The following is an 18,300-nucleotide window of genomic DNA, read 5'->3' as shown; positions in this document are numbered from 1 at the left end:
CTGGCAGAATCTCCCAGGAGGGGACATGCACCCTGGCTGAGGGTAAGGAACACACAGAGGGTGTCGGGGAACCTGGGTCCCCGACCTGGTCCTGCCACTCACCACGTGGACACATTATGGACCTCTGCAGTGAGAGGGTGGAACCAGGTCATGGCCAAGATCATTTTCAGTTCTTTCCTCTGGTCCATCTTGCCTGTTATACCCACTCAGTGACATAAACCAATCTGGTGGATCTCTTTAAATCTCTAGAATCTATCCCTGAGGTGCAGGTCAACCCTCGCCATTTCTCACCTGGCTTAACTGTAAATACTGCAGCAGCCCCCGGCTCCCCATGGCCATGGTCTCATTCCTTCCTCTCAGCTCTTCTAAAACTGAAACCTGGTCACATCAGCACCTGCTCAAAACCCTTCCTGGGCTCCCCTCCCCTGTTCTCAGGATCAAGCCAGATCCCTGCGCAGAGCCTCTGATGTCCTCACTTCCACTCTGCTCCCCCGGCATGGGACACAAACTCCTGATGGCTTCCTTCCTGCCCCTCAACGCGCTCCTGACACTGGAGCACAGATCTCCTCAACCCCACTTCCCCAGTGCAGGTGACTCTGGTCCTGTCAAGGCCTTGGGTCAGGCGGTATTGCCTGCAAAGCCTTCCCTGGCCAGCCCACGACCCCCCAGGTCAGGGACACTGTGGTCCTTGGTCTGCCTCTCTCTGAGGGTTCCTTTCCCTAGCCTGCCTCTGCTTCCCTGGCCCCTGAGGTTCTAGGGCCCACACTGGGGCCTTTCCCTCTGCAGATGCCTGCAAGACCATGGCATCTGACACACCAGGTTAATGCTGGCTGGGTGGGATAATGAAGTTTGTGAGTGATCCCTTCTTAGCAGCCTCTTAGCAGCTCTGGGAAACTATCTGGTAGGGGATCAATTTATGATTATTGGCTATCTGGTGAATGGAGATGTCAAGAATGATTATATTCGATTTCGGTAACTTGTGACAATTAGCCTTTTCTACATCTGGGACTGAATTTTAGAGCTGAGAAACATCTTAGAGATTATTTTGCTCAAGTGAGATGTTGAAGTCAAGGGCGCCAAAACTCAGGCAAGTGTCTGTCCAGTGTCACACAGCCTGGCCCTAGTCCCAACTTGACGCCTTCCTACCAGCACGGATTGTCGCAGAGCCAGCTGGCAGAAACCTTTGTGGCTGTTGGTTCCTGGCATCATTACAAATGGATCAAGCACCTAAAGGTCCAGGCACAACCTTGCAGGAGGCTGGTGTGACTAAGAGTTCCATGCCTGAGTAACAGGGTGCTGAGGAGGGGCTCTGGTTGGTCTCTCCCATGCCTGCCATGCCCCAGCACAGAGCCACTGAAAGGCCAGGCTGCCCAGCGCAGGGTTTACCCAGAGGAGCCCCAAGCGCACACACACACTTTCTGCTATCAACTGCAATCTTATCCAGCAGGCCCTGCCCATCATTTGCACAAGACAGGTTTGCACCGAAAAGGAAAAGAAAAGGGTGAGAGGAGAGAGAGGGTGAGTGGGGAGAGAGATGGTGAAGAGGGCTGTGAGTTACAGGGAGATGGAAAAGGGGGCTGCAGACGGGAGAGAGGAAGGGACGGGACGGGCTTTGAGTCAGTGGAGCAGGTCAGGATTCAGGGCAGGCAGAAAGCGCCAGCTGTGCCCCAGGCAAGGGTCCCCAACAATGCTCGCGGACGCCCGGACATCCCATCTCCGGCGCGCTCTCTGACTTACAAGGTGGCCTCATCCCAGACCTAGTCCTGGTCCCCTGCACCTCTCGGCCGTCGCGGTCCACACACCAGCAGTAGCCAGTGCTGCTGTGGCACTGGGTGGGCACGTACTGTCCATGCTCATCACATTCGGGGACGAAGAGCCCAGGGGGCCGGGGCCGCGAGGAGTCCGCCGTCCCCAGGATGTGCTCCCGCTCATGCTGGCATCGGGTTTTCTCCACTACTGTTAGAGAGAGGGGCAAAAAGAGGGTCGTCAGTTCAAGCCCCTGCACCCAGCTCGGAACCTGGGGAGCTGCCTGGTCATTGCCCCGTTTTGTTTTATTAATTAAAAAAAAATTTTTTGTTCACCTTTATTGAAGGATGTTGGCTTACAATATTCTATTAGTTTCAGGTACATGACAATGATTCAAAATTTTTATAGATTATACTCCTTTTAAACCTATTATAAAATACTGATTTTATTCTCTATGTTGTTGCTATTGTTGTTCAGTCGCTCAGTCATGTCTGACTCTTTGTGACACCATGGACTGTAGCCGGACAGGGGTCCTCTGTCCATGGCATTTCCCAGGCAAGAATACTGGAGTGGGTTGCCATTTCCTCCTCCAGGGGATCTTCCTGACCCAGGGATCGAACTTGAGTATCCTTCTTGGCAGGCAGATTCCTTACCATGAGCCACCTCAAAAGCTCTATATTCCCTATGTCATGCAATATATCCTTAGAGCTTATTTAAAATTTTTTTAATTTAATTTTTACTTTATATTGGAGTACAGTTGATTTACACTGTTGTGTTAGTTTCAAGTCTACAGCTAAGTGATTCCGTTATACATATACATATATGTACTCTTCTTCAGATTCTTTTCCCGTACAGGTTATTACAGTGTATTGAGTGGAGTTCCTTGTGCTCTACGGTAGGCCCTTGTTGATTATCTTATATATAGAAGTGTCTATATGTTAATCCCAGATGTTTTATTAATTAAAAATTTTAAACATCATTATTAATTAGTGGACTTAACAGTCAAGAAGAGTATGTCTGCATTTTCTTTTCCTTTCTAGGCCATTTATTTTTTCAGTTTTGAAAAACAGAGGCAAAATTGACATAATATATAATCAGCCGTTTTACAATGAATAATTCAGGGGTATTTAGTGCAGTCACAATGCTGAGTGACCACCACCTCCCTCTAGTAGTAGCAACACATTTTCCTTACCTCAAAAGGAAATCCCAGATCTATTAACTAGCTGTCTCCACTTCTTCCTTCCTCCCAGCCCCTGGCAACCACAAGTCTGCTTCTGTCTCTATGGATTTACCTATTTTGGTTTGTTCTCATAAATGGAATCTTACAATGTGTGACCTTCTGTGTCCAGCTGCTTTCACTCAGCAGGCTGTCTTCAAGGTTCATCCATACTGTGGCCATGTGACAGGGCTTAGTTCTCTATTCATAGCTGAATAATATTCTATTGCATGTCCACACCACATTTTGTTTACTATTCATCACTTTATGGACAGCACTGACATTTGTTTTAAGAAACTTTAAATTTTTCTTAAATGTGTTCTTTTTGTCATTACCAGCTTCTTGATTAGCCACACTGAGTCCAGGTCAAAGATATGGGTGACCATAGGGCACATTTACCAGCATACGTGTGTTTCCTTTTAATTATGGATGTGAGAGTTGGACCATAAAGATAGCTGAGCACCAAATAATTGATGCTTTTGAACTGTGGTGTTGGAGAAGACTCTTGAGAATCCCCTGGACAGCAAGGAGATCAAACCAGCCAATCCTAAAGGGAATCAACCCCGAACATTCATTGGAAGAACTGATGCTGAGCTGAAGCTCCAATACTTTGGCTACCTGATATGAAGAGCCAGCTCATTGGAAAAGACCCTGATGCTGGGAAAGACTGAAGGCAAAAGGAGAAGGGGGCACCAGAGAATGAGATGGTTGGATGGCATCACTGACTCAATGGACATTAACTTTAGCAAACTCCAGGAGATAGTGAAGGACAGAGGAGCCTGGTGTGCTGCAGTACACGGGTCACAAAGAGTCAGACATGACTAAACAACCAAACAACAACAACAAAAGCCGCTTCCATACTGACTAGAGCTTAGCCACGATAGCATCAGACAGATGCAGACAGGTCAGCGTCGCCATGGCCTGTGCAGCATCCTCCATGTAGAGATGCCCAGGCACAGCCGAGAGCCACACTTCAGCCAAACCGAACGATGGCAGCTGCCCTTCTTTTGCAGGCCTTTCCATTCCCCCATTCATCCATCCTTTCATTTATTGTGTGACTCCCCCTCCTCCTCCTTCGGTGAATCCTTTAAGAATTAGCTCAGGCACGTGCTCCCTCCAGGAAGGCTTCTCAGGCCCTCCAAGAGTTCCCAGGGTGCTCTGGGTTCTCGTCACTCTGATGCTGAGACTCAGAGGCTGCTCCCTGTCTGTGTCCCTGAGCAGATTTTAGGCTCTGAGAAGACAGTGAGTGACTACATCCCCTTAGCCTTGACTTGGGAAGCACTTCCTGGGCTGGAGTCGGGATGCACATGGGAATAACTCCCAGGTCCTGCCCTCAAGGAGCTCATGGAGGGAAGGGAACAAGCAAACACAGAGTGACAATCCAGTGAGTCACTGCTTGACAGGAGAGCCTATGTCACAAAAGATACACAAGACATCCTTTCCTTTTTTTTCTTGGCTGCACCACATGGCTTGCAGAATCTTAGTTCCCCAACCAGGGATCAAACCCGAGTTCTTGGCAGTGAGACTATGCAGTCCTAGCCATTGGACCATCAGGGAATTCCCAAAATATCCTCTCTGTAGGGCTTGGAGAGCAAAGGTGTGGTGGAGTCCTTTTTTATTTTAATCTTTATTGGAAGACTGTGGTTATACAATCCAGGGCAGGGCTCTACTGACTTTTTCTGCTAAGGAGCAGAGAGTAAACATTTGGGTTTTGTGGGCCATATGATCTCTGTCACAATTCAATTCTATGGATGTGGCATGAAAGCATCCAAGTTTAATATATAAACGAATGTGTGTTTCAATAAAACTTTATTAACAGACACAAACGGTGGGCCACATTTGGCCTGTGGGGGATGTAGCTTTCAACCCTGGCTCTAGGACATTGCTAGTTACATTAGGGAGAAACCTCATATAAATACTCATGTATTAATATATTACTGTGTTAATACCATATATATAGTAATAATAGAACAGATAATACTATATTACATATTTCATAGAATTTTACATCTAAAAAGTGTTTTTGTTCCTCAGTGCCACCACTTCTGCTCTTGTCAGCAATGCCGGTCAACCAGTGATGTCAGGAGTAACTAATCCCCTGGTATTATATGAGACAAGAGTGGAATGTGCTGAGACAATGTGCACGGCTGGAATTTTAAGCCCTGCACTCCATGTTCATCTGTGACTGTATCCTCACCAGGCCTTCGCAGCGCCATTCGGGGTGTGCTGCCAGTGAGTGTTTCAAGTGCCTTTGTCTGCACTGCCAGTTCTCACGTCAGCCTGCTGGATGTGGCCGCCCCCTTGATTACAAGCAGTAAGCCCGCCAGAAAAGTGTGTGTTGAGCCTGGCAAGGGGCAACTGGGTCTGCTCGTTTGTCCCAAAGGCTAATAGAAAAACCAAAAACAAGGTCCTACTGTACAGCATAGTGAACTACATTCAATATTCTGTGATAAATCAGAATGGTAAAGAATATAAAAAAAAAGAATGTCCATATGTGTGAAACTGAGCCACCTCACTGTACAGCAGAGATTAGCACACACTGTAAATCAACTGTTTTTGTTCAGTCACCCAGTCGTGTCCAGCTCTTTGTGACCCCATGGACTGCAGCACACCAGGCTTCCCTATCCTTCAGTATACCTCAGTTAAAAAAAAGAAAAACAAACAAAAAGTATTTGATGTAGGAATAACCAAACAAAGATACAAAATAAGCCATCCGGTTGATAATAAAAATGTTGGTCCCGCTCACTCTTAGGGGTAGGGCTTGCTTACATCCTCAGTATCTTACATTTGTACAGGGTTTTAGTTTCTATACCAGCTGTGTCTGTTCACACAGGGTTCACTTAATTCTCGCTATAATCCTGTGCAACAGGCAACTATGGCTTTTACGTCAAATGAGAGAATTGAAGTTTGGATCGGCTCCCCCAGGCCACAGCACTAGCAAATGCTTTAGCTCAAGCTAGAATCCAGGTCTCTGGATCCCCAGCCCAGCCCCTGGCCCTCTGCACACACATGCCCCGTGCCCAGGACGGCCTGTCTGTGGTCTCTCTCTCTCTCTCTCTCTCACACACACACACACACACACATACACACTGGCTTAACACACTCACTGAAATTATCTGTGGCCCACAAACTTGTTTTCCTTCTGTCAGCATCTATATTTGGTGTTGCCTTTCCAATCAGAAAACACGCCTGGTGTTCTGTATACTGTCAACAAAACCAAACTTTTAAGGGAATGGGGGTACCTCTCTTTTCTGTGGCTGACAGGACTGTGTGAGCCAATACACGAAATCTCCAGTGATCTAGAATTTCCAGTGGAACTGTGAAGTGCTATATCTTGAACTTACGTAACAGTGGGGGGAGACCTCAATGGTGCCACAGGAAACAGAACTTCAAGTGTGTTTACGGAGGCTGTGCTTATGTTATCACTGTGCTCCTGGGAATGGCTTCTCAGCCTGGCCCACAGCGGCCCCTCCAGGCCCGCATGGGGAGGGTCCCACTATGGGTGGGGCAGGGGTGGGATGGTAAAGACACATATCCCGTCCTGGCTGCTGGTTGATAAAATGACAGCTGAGGCAAGATTCTCCTTAGTCTTTACTCATCTACTCTCTTTACTCATCTTTATTTATTCTTTCCTCTCTTTACTCGTCTCTTTATTTGCTTGAGGATATACTAATCTGGGGAACATCAGGGAGTCTGGGGTGACTTTTCTCAAACTGAGGACAAAGAGAATGGCAGGAGGTCCTTCAATAGATGAAGGATAAGAAAGGGACGGCAGAGGGAACTACAGATAGAAAAACAAGCTATGCTCCTAAATCCTTGACCCACAGAAACTGTGAGGTAATATACATTCACTATTTTAAGCTGCTAACTCTGGGGGATAATTTGTTTCAGAGACATAGATAACTAATATGGCAGTTTTCAAACTTCCTGACCATGATCCATAGAAATGCATTCCACTCTGCAATTCAGGACATATACACATACACACATTTACACATAAACACATGTGCATACAACTCAGTCATGCACTGGACAAGGATATACAACTATCATTTCATGAGACAAGACTTATTCCTACTGCACATACTCTGCATACTCTATCTTCTTGATTATTGGTTCCTATTTCATTCCATTCCGTTCAAATGAAAATGGTAATAACAACCCACTAAGCTGATTTCACAATCCACACACGCATTTTGGGCAAAGCGTGCAGAAGGGCAGCAGAGAACAAGTCATCATTTTTTTCTGTTTTGCTTATCGTTGGTTGATACTGCAATAGCCATGACCTTAACTGACTAACCTCTAAAGCTAGTTTTTTATTTAAAAATCAATCCCCTCTGTATAGAGTAGGTATCAAAAAATGCTGAATGTCTAATCCCTACACTTCATTACATTTGGCAATAGGAGTTTGAATGATACTATACTTAATTTTTTTGTCAATATTTCATTAGGTATTCATTTGTCAATATTTCATTAGGTAGTCTTTTAAAATTTTAAAAAACATGATGAAAACCTCAGGGTTCCTATTCCAACTGGAAATCCATTAGAAATACAAATGCAGCAAGGTTCCCTAACCCCAGTTTCCTCTCCTGTCATAGAAGGTAACCTTTATCCTGAGGTTTTGGCTTCTCATTCTCATGTGTGCAGTTTATCATTTTATGGCATATGTATATACATATGCAGGTTTCTTTTCATATAGACTTATATTTTATATAAATGTAAGCACACTGCCTATATTCTTTTGTGACTATTTTTTTAATAGGTAAGAAGTAAATTTATCGAGAGAGAGAGACACAGAGTGTGGGCCATCTCGAAAAGTGAGAGCTTTCTATGACTACATTTTTTGCCCAATAGACTGTTGAGATTTATTCATTAACTCTAGTTCATTCATTTAATTAATTAATTTTGGGGGCCACACTGTATGGCTTGCGGGATCCTAGTTCCCTGAGCAGGGACTGAACCCAGGTCCACGGCAGTCAAAGTGCACAGTCCTAACCCCCGGACCACTAGGAATTCCCTTTAGTTCACTCATTTCGACTACTGCTATATATTACTTCATGGTATGAATTGTACCCAAACTCATTTGTCCACCTCTCCTGTTGGTAGTCTCTTAGATTTCTTTTCTCTTAGAAACAATACTTGATGGAGACATGTATATTTCTAAAGTACATTCTCTCTCGAGCATATAAATAGATGATGAATTTCTTGAGAAAACAGGATTAAATACCAAAACAATCCTAGCAAAGAACCCTGATTGGTTTTATCTGCTCTTGTATCCCAGGCTACAGGTCTGGGTTTGTTTCTGTGTAGTCAACAGAGCCAAGGGGGCAAGGAGTTGGGTCAAAAAAGCAAAAATAAAAAAAATGAAACATCTGCTTCCTTTTGAACTGGAAAGATGTGAAGGAAGCCTAAGGAAATAGTGACTTAGTCATTTTTAATAGTTGCTGGAATGTCTTAATTAATTTCAGGCACAAAAGGTTGATGCTGCCTGGGCTCATCTAGGCTGGGGGTTGGTAAATTTTTTCTGTCAAGGGCCACGTAGGAAATATTTCAGGTTTTGCAGGCCTTGAAGGCTCTGCCGCAACTACTGACCTCTGCCTTTATGGAATGAAAGCAGTTGTACACTATTCCTAAACTAAAGAGCCTGCGTGTTCCAATAAAACTTTATTTTCAAAACACAGGCAGTGGGCCAGATTTGACCTGCGAGTCATAGTTTATGGACCTCTGTCCTAACCAGAAGAAAACAATTTAGACCAGCAATATGTAGTATTATGCATCAAAATTTAAACTTAATTTAATATTTTTCTCATTTTAGATCCTCAACTATTCTAAAAACCAGTCACACCAGTCCTGCTGAGAGTATGAATAAATAAATACTTGTATATACCACAGTAGGAATGGAAACTAATGTAGTCACTTATTTCCTTGATAACTATAAAGAACCACGAGCCCTACCATGGACCACGTAATTCTGCTGGACACTGGAAACAGGAAAATAAAATGCACAGGTACCTATGCTCAAAGCACTCAAGGCTAGTGGAGGAGACAGACATTGAAACAGTTCTTAATCACTCAGAAAAGTGGTTATGTGGGAAGTTCCATGTATTTCTTATTGAAACATTGATAAATATACTTGACCAACAACAGTAGCAACAATTAAAGTAAATACCAGCACAACTGGTTAACTCCAGTCAGAGGTGTCAAATGCATCCTTAATCTCATGACAGGTTACCACGTGATTTGGGGAAGTGAATTCAGGTTAGAGTCCATTGGGCAGAGTTTAGTCTTAGTTCTGGCACTTACGACCTCTGGGATTTTGACTGTGCTTTTATTTCTTTATGTTTTAGCGTCCTTTATATAAATAGAAATAGTAATACTACTTGCTTTAAAGAGATGATTAGGAACATTACATGAAACGGGAGATAAAGTACCCAGCACACAGTAGGCGCCATACAAAAGGCAGCCAATGATATGTATTCATTCAAAAGTGTTTGCTGAGATCCAGGATCATTCCAGGTACAGAACTAGGGCCATCATTGTCCTATGGTCTAACGAGATGATCACAGAAGTCTCAGGTCAGTAGGCAACTTTAGAAGCTCCACAGTCCAGGTATAACAGGTAATACAGACAATTCTGAAGAGTCCTAAGTCTGCCTGTTCCCATAACTGGTGGGCCTTCACCTTCCTCACCCCCACCCCAGCTCTGCTCCCCATGACTCTTCAGAACCTGCAATGGTTAATTCTAGGTGTCAACTCGATTGGGCCACAGAATGCCCAGATATTTGGTCAAACATTATTCTGGGTGGTTTCTGTGAGGGTATTTTTGCCTGAGACTAACCTTTCACTCCATAAAGTAGGTAAAGCAGATAGCCCTCCCTTACGTGGGTGGGCCTCATCCAATCAGTTGAAGGCCAGAATTGAACACAAATGTGGACCCTTCCTCAAGTAAAAAAGAATTCTCCCTTCTTGATGACCTATGAATGGAGCATGAGCTTTTTGTTGCCTTTGGACTTGAACAGAAACACTGGCTATCCCTGGGTCTCCAGCCTGCTGACTACAGTCCTTGCAACTAACGGACCTCTATAACTGTGTGTGGGTCAATTCCTTCTAATAAATCTCTTTATATGTAAATAAATACATTTCTCTCTCTCTCTCTCTCTCCACACACACACACACACACACACACACGTTCATTAGATCTACTTCTCTGGAGAACCCTGAATAATACAGATCCGTTCTTACTCCTCTGATCTAGGTGTGGTACCCTTGGAACTGTGCAGTACACAACTGTACTGCTCAAAACCACAGCTGTGCTCTGATCACCCACCTCAGCTCTCCACGAGCCTCCCACATACCCACCTTGTCTTCTCTCCCAGAGCTATATACTCATGGATACAGACAGCAAAGACCTATCTACTCCAAACACCCCAACACCTCACCTCCAGGCACACAATGGAAGCCGTCTCCTTGGTAACCAGATTTGCAGCGGCACGTGAAGGACCCTGGCGTGTTGTAGCAGAAAGCATCGGGGTGGCATCGGCTTGGCTGGCATTCATCCACATCTGCAAGACAGCCACCAAGCCCAGGGAGACTGAGATTTCTTCCAGAATTCCTAGTTTACACAATAATATAAGCCACTCGCTCTCCATTTTTAGGGACCCAATTTCTGATCTGGGAACCACGATTTAAGAACTCACTAAACATTAATTATAAAAACACTGATTCATCGATTTCTATCTAGTGCATTTACAAATGCATTTCACTTTGATGTTTTCATGAAAAATCAAGCATACAAAAGGAAAAAAAATGAAAGGATTTTTATTCATTATTTCCTTCTTATAAATGAGAGCTTCAAAAATGTCTAAGAGTTGAGAGACAGATGATTAATTGATTGACAGAAAAATCTCAGAGACCAGAGAAAATTCATATTCTCAGTAACAAAGAAAAAGTATTTCAGAAATCATGATCTCTTAGAAAGGCTTGGACTTTCCAGAAATACTCTAGGGCATAATGTTAAGTAATTTTGCAAACCAAGGGACCAGGAAACTTTGTTCAGAGTTATCTTATTTCAAACTATCTTGAACAGCATGCTGGCCACCAGCGATCGGCTATCTGAGATCTGAGAGAATTTTATGAGTCATTTATTCTCTGCCTCTGCAGTCAAAAAGGGGACTTAATTTTTGGGGAAGCACAAAATTAGAGGAGGCCAGATGAACAACTGTATGCTGCTGCTGCTGCTGCTAAGTCACCCTTAGACAGCAGCCCACCAGGCTCCCCCGTCCCTGGGATTCTCCAGGCAAGAACACTGGAGTGGGTTGCCATTTTCTTCTCCAATGCATGAAAGTGAAAAGTGAAAGTGAAGTCGCTCAGTCGTGTCTGACCCTTCCAGGCTCCTCCATCCATGGGATTTTCCAGGCAAGAGTACTCGAGTGGGCTGCCATTGCCTTCTCCGGAACAACTGTATATATCTTAGTGAATAAAAGGCTGGACTTTAAGTTACATGTGTGTAAGCATTGTTAGTCTTTTCATGAAAGACAAACAATCTCCTTAGTCCCTAGCAGACAGCAGGCGTTTAATTATGCCTGAACAAGCAAGTGACATGGAACAAATAGTACAGGGAGAACAGGTGTCTTCTCCAACAAGACACAGCTCCCCAAATAAAATGCATAATTCAAACTACCAGAGACACAAAATGCAGCCTGTTTACTCAATAGAGTTGACAGATTTTGTTGTTGTTTAGTTGCTAAGTTGTGTTTGTGACCCCATGGACTGTAGCCTGCCAGGGTCCTCTGGCCATGGGATTTCCCAGGCAAGAATACTGGAGTGGGTTGCTGTTTCCTAGAGAGAATAATTCTCTTGGATTCAGAGGTGGGTGAGTAACTAGCATATGATAAGCATCACCTGGGGAATTGTTTCAGGTCTCACAGAAAGGAAAGTCAGAGCAACCACGCACCTTGGCAGGCTCGGCCATCCCCAGAGAAGCCTGGGAGGCAGGAGCAGGTGTAGGAGGAGCCGCCCATGTAGATGCACCGGGCCCGCTGGGGGATGTCACAGTCGTGAAGGCCAGTCTCGCAGTGGTTGACGGGGCGCAGGCCCACGGCAGCTTCAGACAGAAAGTTAACACACAGTGTTTAGGTGAGTCCCCTAAGCAGTCCCCAGGCCTTCCAAGCAGTGTAGTCCAATGAGCTGGAGACTGTGCCTGGGGCCCAGCCTCCCGGACGTCCCTTCAGGCTCATCCCCGCTCACAGCGGGGTGCTGTCCCTGCTCTCCTTTGTTTCCTCCCCTGATCCCACCTCTGCTAAGCGTGCACAGACTGACCCCACAGTGGGTCATACAGCCTGGCTTCCGACCTCAACTTCAACCCAGGGCTCTGTCTCAGGCCACTCTCCACACCCAGTGACTGGAACCCGATTCCCACTTCATCCGGATGTGGAGGTGGACGCTGCAGGCAGACACGCTTCCTGTGTAACTGTTGGTGGAGCGTTTGGGCCTGAGGGTCTGAGACTGCCACACAGTATTTTTGACTTTGGCTCACTGTGCGTGCCTGAAGTCACTTCAGTCACGCCCAACTCTTTGTGACCCTGTGGACTGTAGCCCACCAGGCTCCTCTGTCCATGGGATTCTCCAGGCAAGAATATTGGAGTGGGTAGCCATGACCTCCTCCAGGGGGTCTTCCTGACCCAGGGATCGAACCTGTGTCTCTTACGTCTCCTGCATTGGCAGGCGGGTTCTTCACCACTGAGCCACCTGGGAAGCCCTTGGCTCACTAGGTGGGAGGAATATTTATTATGAATGCCAAAGTCAAAGTCACCCAACTTCCCACCAAGGAAGGAGAAATCAACTCCCAGGAAGTGAGACAGGGAGAGTGGAATGACTGCAGGGCTCTGGGGAGGGAAGCCCTGGGTTTCAACCAGGTGCATATGAGTCCACTATGTGACTTTGGATAAATCCTACTAACTTTCCAGAGTTGCACTTTCTTCCTCTGTAGAACAGGAATGACTTCCAGCTTTTCAAGCACAGACAGGTCCAGGAGATGGGTTTATTATTTTCTAAAGGGTCCTGATAACAAGACTCCTAGGATGAGGACTCAGGAAGCAGGCATGTGACACAGAGGCTAGACAATCAGACTCCAGCTTGTACTCTTGCCTCAAGATGACAGTCAAGGGTTGAGATGAACTAACTCAATAAAAAATGCTTGAAATAATCAAGGAAACTTGAATATGGACTGGGTATTCAATCATGTTAAGAAATTGTTCATTTTGTTAGGTATGGTAACAGCTTTGTATTTGTATTAAAAAAATTGCCCTTATATGTCAGATATATATTATGCATATAATGTGCATAAAAAACTAGTAACTCTAGTTAGATGACAGGATATTGGGGGTTTTCTTTAAAGACTGAAATATACCAGCAAAATACTACCAGCCTCCCCAGCAGTAGCAGTAGTAGTAATAGGGATGGAAAAGATCTTCACGACCAAGATAATCGCGATGGTATGATCACTCACCTAGAGCCAGACATCCTGGAATGTGAAGTCAAGTGGGCCTTAGAAAGCATCACTACGAACAAAGCTAGTGGAGGTGATGGAATTCCAGTTGAGCTATTCCAAATCCTGAAAGATGATGCTGTGAAAGTGCTGCACTCAATATGCCAGCAAATTTGGAAAACTCAGCAGTGGCCACAGCACTGGAAAAGGTCAGTTTTCATTCCAGTCCCAAAGAAAGGCAATGCCAAAGAATGCTCAAACTACCGCACAATTGCACTCATCACACATGCTAGTAAAGTAATGCTCAAAATTCTCCAAGCCAGGCTTCAGCAATATGTGAACCGTGAACTTCCAGATGTTCAAGCTGGTTTTAGAAAAGGCAGAGGAACCAGAGATCAAATTGCCAACATCCGCTGGATCATCGAAAAAGCAAGAGAGTTCCAGAAAAACATCTATTTCTGCTTTATTGACTATGCCAAAGCCTTTGACTGTGTGGATCACAATAAACTGGAAAATTCTGAAAGAGATGGGAATACCAGACCACCTGACCTGCCTCTTGAGAAACCTGTATGCAGGTCAGGAAGCAACAGTTAGAACTGGACATGGAACAACAGACTGGTTCCAAATAGGAAAAGGAGTATGTCAAGGCTGTATATTGTCACCCTGCTTATTTAACTTCTATGCAGAGTACATCATGAGAAACGATGGGCTGGAAGAAGCACAAGCTGGAATCAAGATTGCCGGGAGAAATATCAATAACCTCAGAAATGCAGATGACACCACCCTTATGGCAGAAAGTGAAGAGGAACTAAAAAGCCTCTTGATGAAAGTGAAAGAGGAGAGTGAAAAAGTTGGCTTAAAACTCAACATTCAGAAAACGAAGATCATGGCATCTGGTCCCATCACTTCATGGGAAATAGATGGGGAAACAGTGGAAACAGTGTCAGACTTTATTTTGGGGGGCTCCAAAATCACTGCAGATGGTGATTGCAGCCATGAAATTAAAAGATGCTTACTCCTTGGAAGAAAAGTTATGACCAACCTAGATAGCATATTCAAAAGCAGAGACATTACTTTGCCAACAAAGGTTCGTCTAGTCAAGGCTATGGTTTTTCCTGTGGTCATGTATGGATGTGAGAGTTGGCCTGTGAAGAAAGCTGAGCACCGAAGAAGCTTTTGAACTGTGGTGTTGGAGAAGACTCTTGAGAGTCCCTTGGACTGCAAGGAGATCCTACCAGTCCATTCTGAAGGAGATCAGCCCTGGGATCTTTGGAAGGACTGATGCTAAAGCTGAAACTCCAGTACTTTGGCCACCTCATGCAAAGTATTGACTCACTGGAAAAGACTCTGATGCTGGGAGGGATTGGGGGCAGGACGAGAAGGGAACGACAGAGGATGAGATGGCTGGATGGCATCACTGACTTGATGGACGTGAGTTTGAGTGAACTCCGGAAGGTGGTGATGGACAGGGAGGCCTGGCGTGCTGCGATTCATGGGGTCGCAGAGTCAGACACGACTGAGCGACTGAACTGAACAAAATGCTTTATAAAATGGAAATTGAATAATAGGTACAGCAGGGTTCACTATGTTTTTCTCTCTACTTCTGTATATGTTTGAAATTATCCATAATAACAATAATTTAAGCCTAAAAAAAAGTCAAGGGCTGAGGTCTAGGAGGTGATTTCTGATGGCTGGTTCAGATACTCTAGGGTTCATAAGGTACTTTAACTTCTGGTTTTATAGTTCTAAGGCCCAGGTCAGAGTCGTGGCCCTCACAATGTCATAATAGAACCTTTCCTTCCCTCCAAGGAGGCCCTCAGTGTTTAGATTATACTGGATACAAGAGAACTCCTCATCTTTTTCCTCAATGAGTCTTTCCAAGATTAATTCCAGTTTATCCTGCCTCAAGGGCTTCAGGAGAGAGAGTTCTTAACACTGCCAGAGGACAGGTAAAGAAGAGGATGCTCTTCAAAGGTCTGGGTCCATGCTGCTGCTGCTGCTAAGTCACTTCAGTCGTGTCCGACTCTGTGCGACCCCATAGACGGCAGCCCACCAGGCTCCCCCATCCCTGGGATTCTCCAGGCAAGAACACTGGAGTGGGTTGCCATTTCCTTCTCCAATGCATGAAAGGGAAAAGTGAAAGTCAAGTCACTCAGTCGTGTCTGACCCTCAGCAACCCCGTGGACTGCAGCCTACCAGGCTCCTCCGTCCATGGGATTTTCCAGGCAAGAGTACTGGAGTGGGGTGCCATTGCCTTCTCCGCTGGGTCCATGAGAGGTTGGCAAAGTACCGTATTGGTGGATGAAGGCCCAGCCTGTGGACTTAGCAGCTTAAACTCCTGAAGTTGAAATGTTAACTAACTCCCATGGATTGGAACAGGGATCACTGAAGCAACTCCTATGGGCTAGAGGGTTACTAGATTTTAAATTGCTAAAGTGGTCCAAATTTCTGTCTGGAAAACAGAAAACCAGATTACACGGAACCAACCCAAAGCCACACTCTGTTTCCTTGAACCCCTCTCGTCGTCTCACTTCCCATCATTTTTAACGTTCTTCTTTCCTCCAGGGTCCTCTCTTGACCAGTTCCTTCAGCTCACAAAATGTGAAAAGGACACACTTGGAGAATTGGGGTCAAACAAAGGTAGAAAAAATGTATTCAGACAGAATAACCAGCAAAGGAGTCTCAGTCCTCCTCCATTAAATATTTGTCATTTAAAGAATGCAAGTGATCACTCCACAGGTTGTGTTTGCTCCTGCCTCACTTTGCCCCACCCGTCATAACAGGGAAGGACCTTGCCACAGCCTAGATGGATGGGTCCTGCTCAGCCATCACCTTCATCTATGCTTCTGTTTATTTTATTATTATATGGGGGGCAGCCAAGCTGCGAGGCTTGAGGTACCTTACTCCTCCAACCAGGGGTTGAAACGGTGCCCCTGCAGTGGAAGCAGGGAGTCTTTTAACCACTGGACCACCAGTTCCCAGGATCCAGTTTGAACAAGGAATGCCGGGAGAGTGAAACTGACCACTAAATTATCCAATGATGAGCCAGAGTATATTTTTTGCTTTCAGGCAGACTTGGTTTTATCCAGTGAGCCATCACTCTGTGTGGTTAAGTCTCAAAGGAGCCAATTAAAAGAGACAAAAGGCCAAGTAAAATGGAATTGCGTAGAGGCTACTGACAGGGGGAGAAGCACTTGAACTCGATGATCTTCAAGTGGTTTTCATACTTGTTTCTAAGCAATGGGATCCATTACTCAAACAAAATGTTACTCGAAATTTCATATACAGGAAAATGAAATACTCTGTCCTTGGCTTACTTGTGTCCCTATTGGCAGATCCTGGGCATCTCTAAGGGCTCCTTGGGACACAGGAAGCCCATGGTCCAGTCTAATCACCTCATTTTACAGGTGACAGAGAAGTTAAGTGTCCTCCTCAAAATCAAAAGCCTAGGAGTAGACATTTGCTTACCACCTGTGTTACACCCTGCTCTAGCCCTTCCATGAGGGTGGATGCCAGGAAAAGCTGGAAACAGAAACCCAGGACATCATGCCTCACACATGTCTGTCCCAGCACTGTTCATGTCACCACCCAAGGGTTAAAGGATCTGCCACCCAAGTTTGAGCCGAAATGTAATGTAAATGGTACTGCCACAAAAATAGACCTTTGAATCTCCTTCATTGAAAAAAGCAGAGAAAGAAAGGCCAAATTCAAAGAAATTGTTGTTCTCAATGGGAAAAACAAAGATAGAGGGAACTTTAGCAGAGCTGAAGTCTCAGCTCTGTGCAAAGGGACCTGGCTGTATCTCAGTACACAGATGTTTGGGTCATACTCAAAATATGAGAACGGCCTGTTCCCTCCACCCTCAAGACACCACCTCACCCTGGGACCTTGGCGGCCTCATATGAGTTTCAAGACACAGCAAACACAAAGCCTGCTAGGGTTTAGTAAACAGCAAGGAAGGGGAAAAGAGATGGTTCCTTGATGCAGTGAAAGAGAAATATGTTTTAAATTGGGAATAAATGTTGAGCTCAGATGCCCCTTCAGCATGTTGCCCTCCAGACCTAGAAATATCCAAGAATCTTTGAACCTGAAAGTCTTGGAAACTACATGTCAAAGTGCAGCAGTGGGTAAAGGGTGGGGAATTTAAATAATCTGGCTCTTTGTAGTCAGCCCATCATCACCACCACGTGGGATCTTAGTTCCCCAGTCAGGGATTGAACCCAGGGCCTCTGCCGTGGCAGATGCAATCTTAACCACTTAATCTTCCGCCAAGGAAGTCCCCTTAACTTCTAACTTTGATAGGCTATGAAGTTATGCTAGTACTTGTGGTTTGTAAAACGGAAATCCACAAACAGAAAGGCCCCAAATGAGTTTTAGATGCAAACCAAGAAGAATTTAATCAAAGGCAGATAATGACACAAATACCTATAAGGTGTTCCCTCCACATGAAACCCAAGGCCACTGATTATAAGGAGAAACATGTCTAATTGTTTGAGTAGCTATTTAAAGAATAATGGAAAGAATTAAAAGGAGTTTTATAAGAAGAGAATGGTATTACTAGTGCAGACAAATAATACTGCTTATGCCTTGTACCTGTGACTCTCCAGGTAGTCAGAAGAAAGGAGCAGAGACTGATTCACCTTTGTAAATGGCCCTCCCCAACAACAAAACCAGGAATCTTCCATCTCAGCCAGGCTAATTACTGAGGCAATACCATTCACACAGGCACTGACATACATCCTATGAACACTCGTTTTGAAAAGTCATCTACTCACAGACATAAAGAACAGACTGGTGGTTGCCTGGGGAAGGGAGGTGGGAAAGGGAAGGATTGGGACTTTGGGATTAGCAGA

The 18,300-nt window shown here is 45.0% G+C and overlaps 1 protein-coding gene across 2 annotated transcripts in view; it reads right to left on the bottom strand.

The window, feature by feature from the left end:
• The window catches only part of NID1 (nidogen 1), a 97,884-nt gene that overhangs the window by 18,484 nt on the left and 61,100 nt on the right, over positions 1–18,300 (bottom strand). The window contains exons 11-13 of one of the 2 annotated variants that reach the window (XM_070364769.1): positions 11,915–12,064; positions 10,401–10,523; positions 1,738–1,953 (exon numbers count right to left, since the gene is read on the bottom strand). In XM_070364769.1, coding sequence (XP_070220870.1) covers positions 1,738–1,953; positions 10,401–10,523; positions 11,915–12,064 — 489 coding nt within the window. Of the gene's footprint in view, positions 1–1,737; positions 1,957–10,400; positions 10,524–11,914; positions 12,065–18,300 lie in introns of both variants that reach the window. The other variant, XM_005905645.3, reaches the window with a different exon arrangement.

This window comes from Bos mutus, chromosome 28, assembly GCF_027580195.1.
Source record: "Bos mutus isolate GX-2022 chromosome 28, NWIPB_WYAK_1.1, whole genome shotgun sequence".
Lineage (NCBI taxonomy): Eukaryota > Metazoa > Chordata > Mammalia > Artiodactyla > Bovidae > Bos > Bos mutus.
This window is presented reverse-complemented; position numbering and strand designations above follow the sequence as displayed.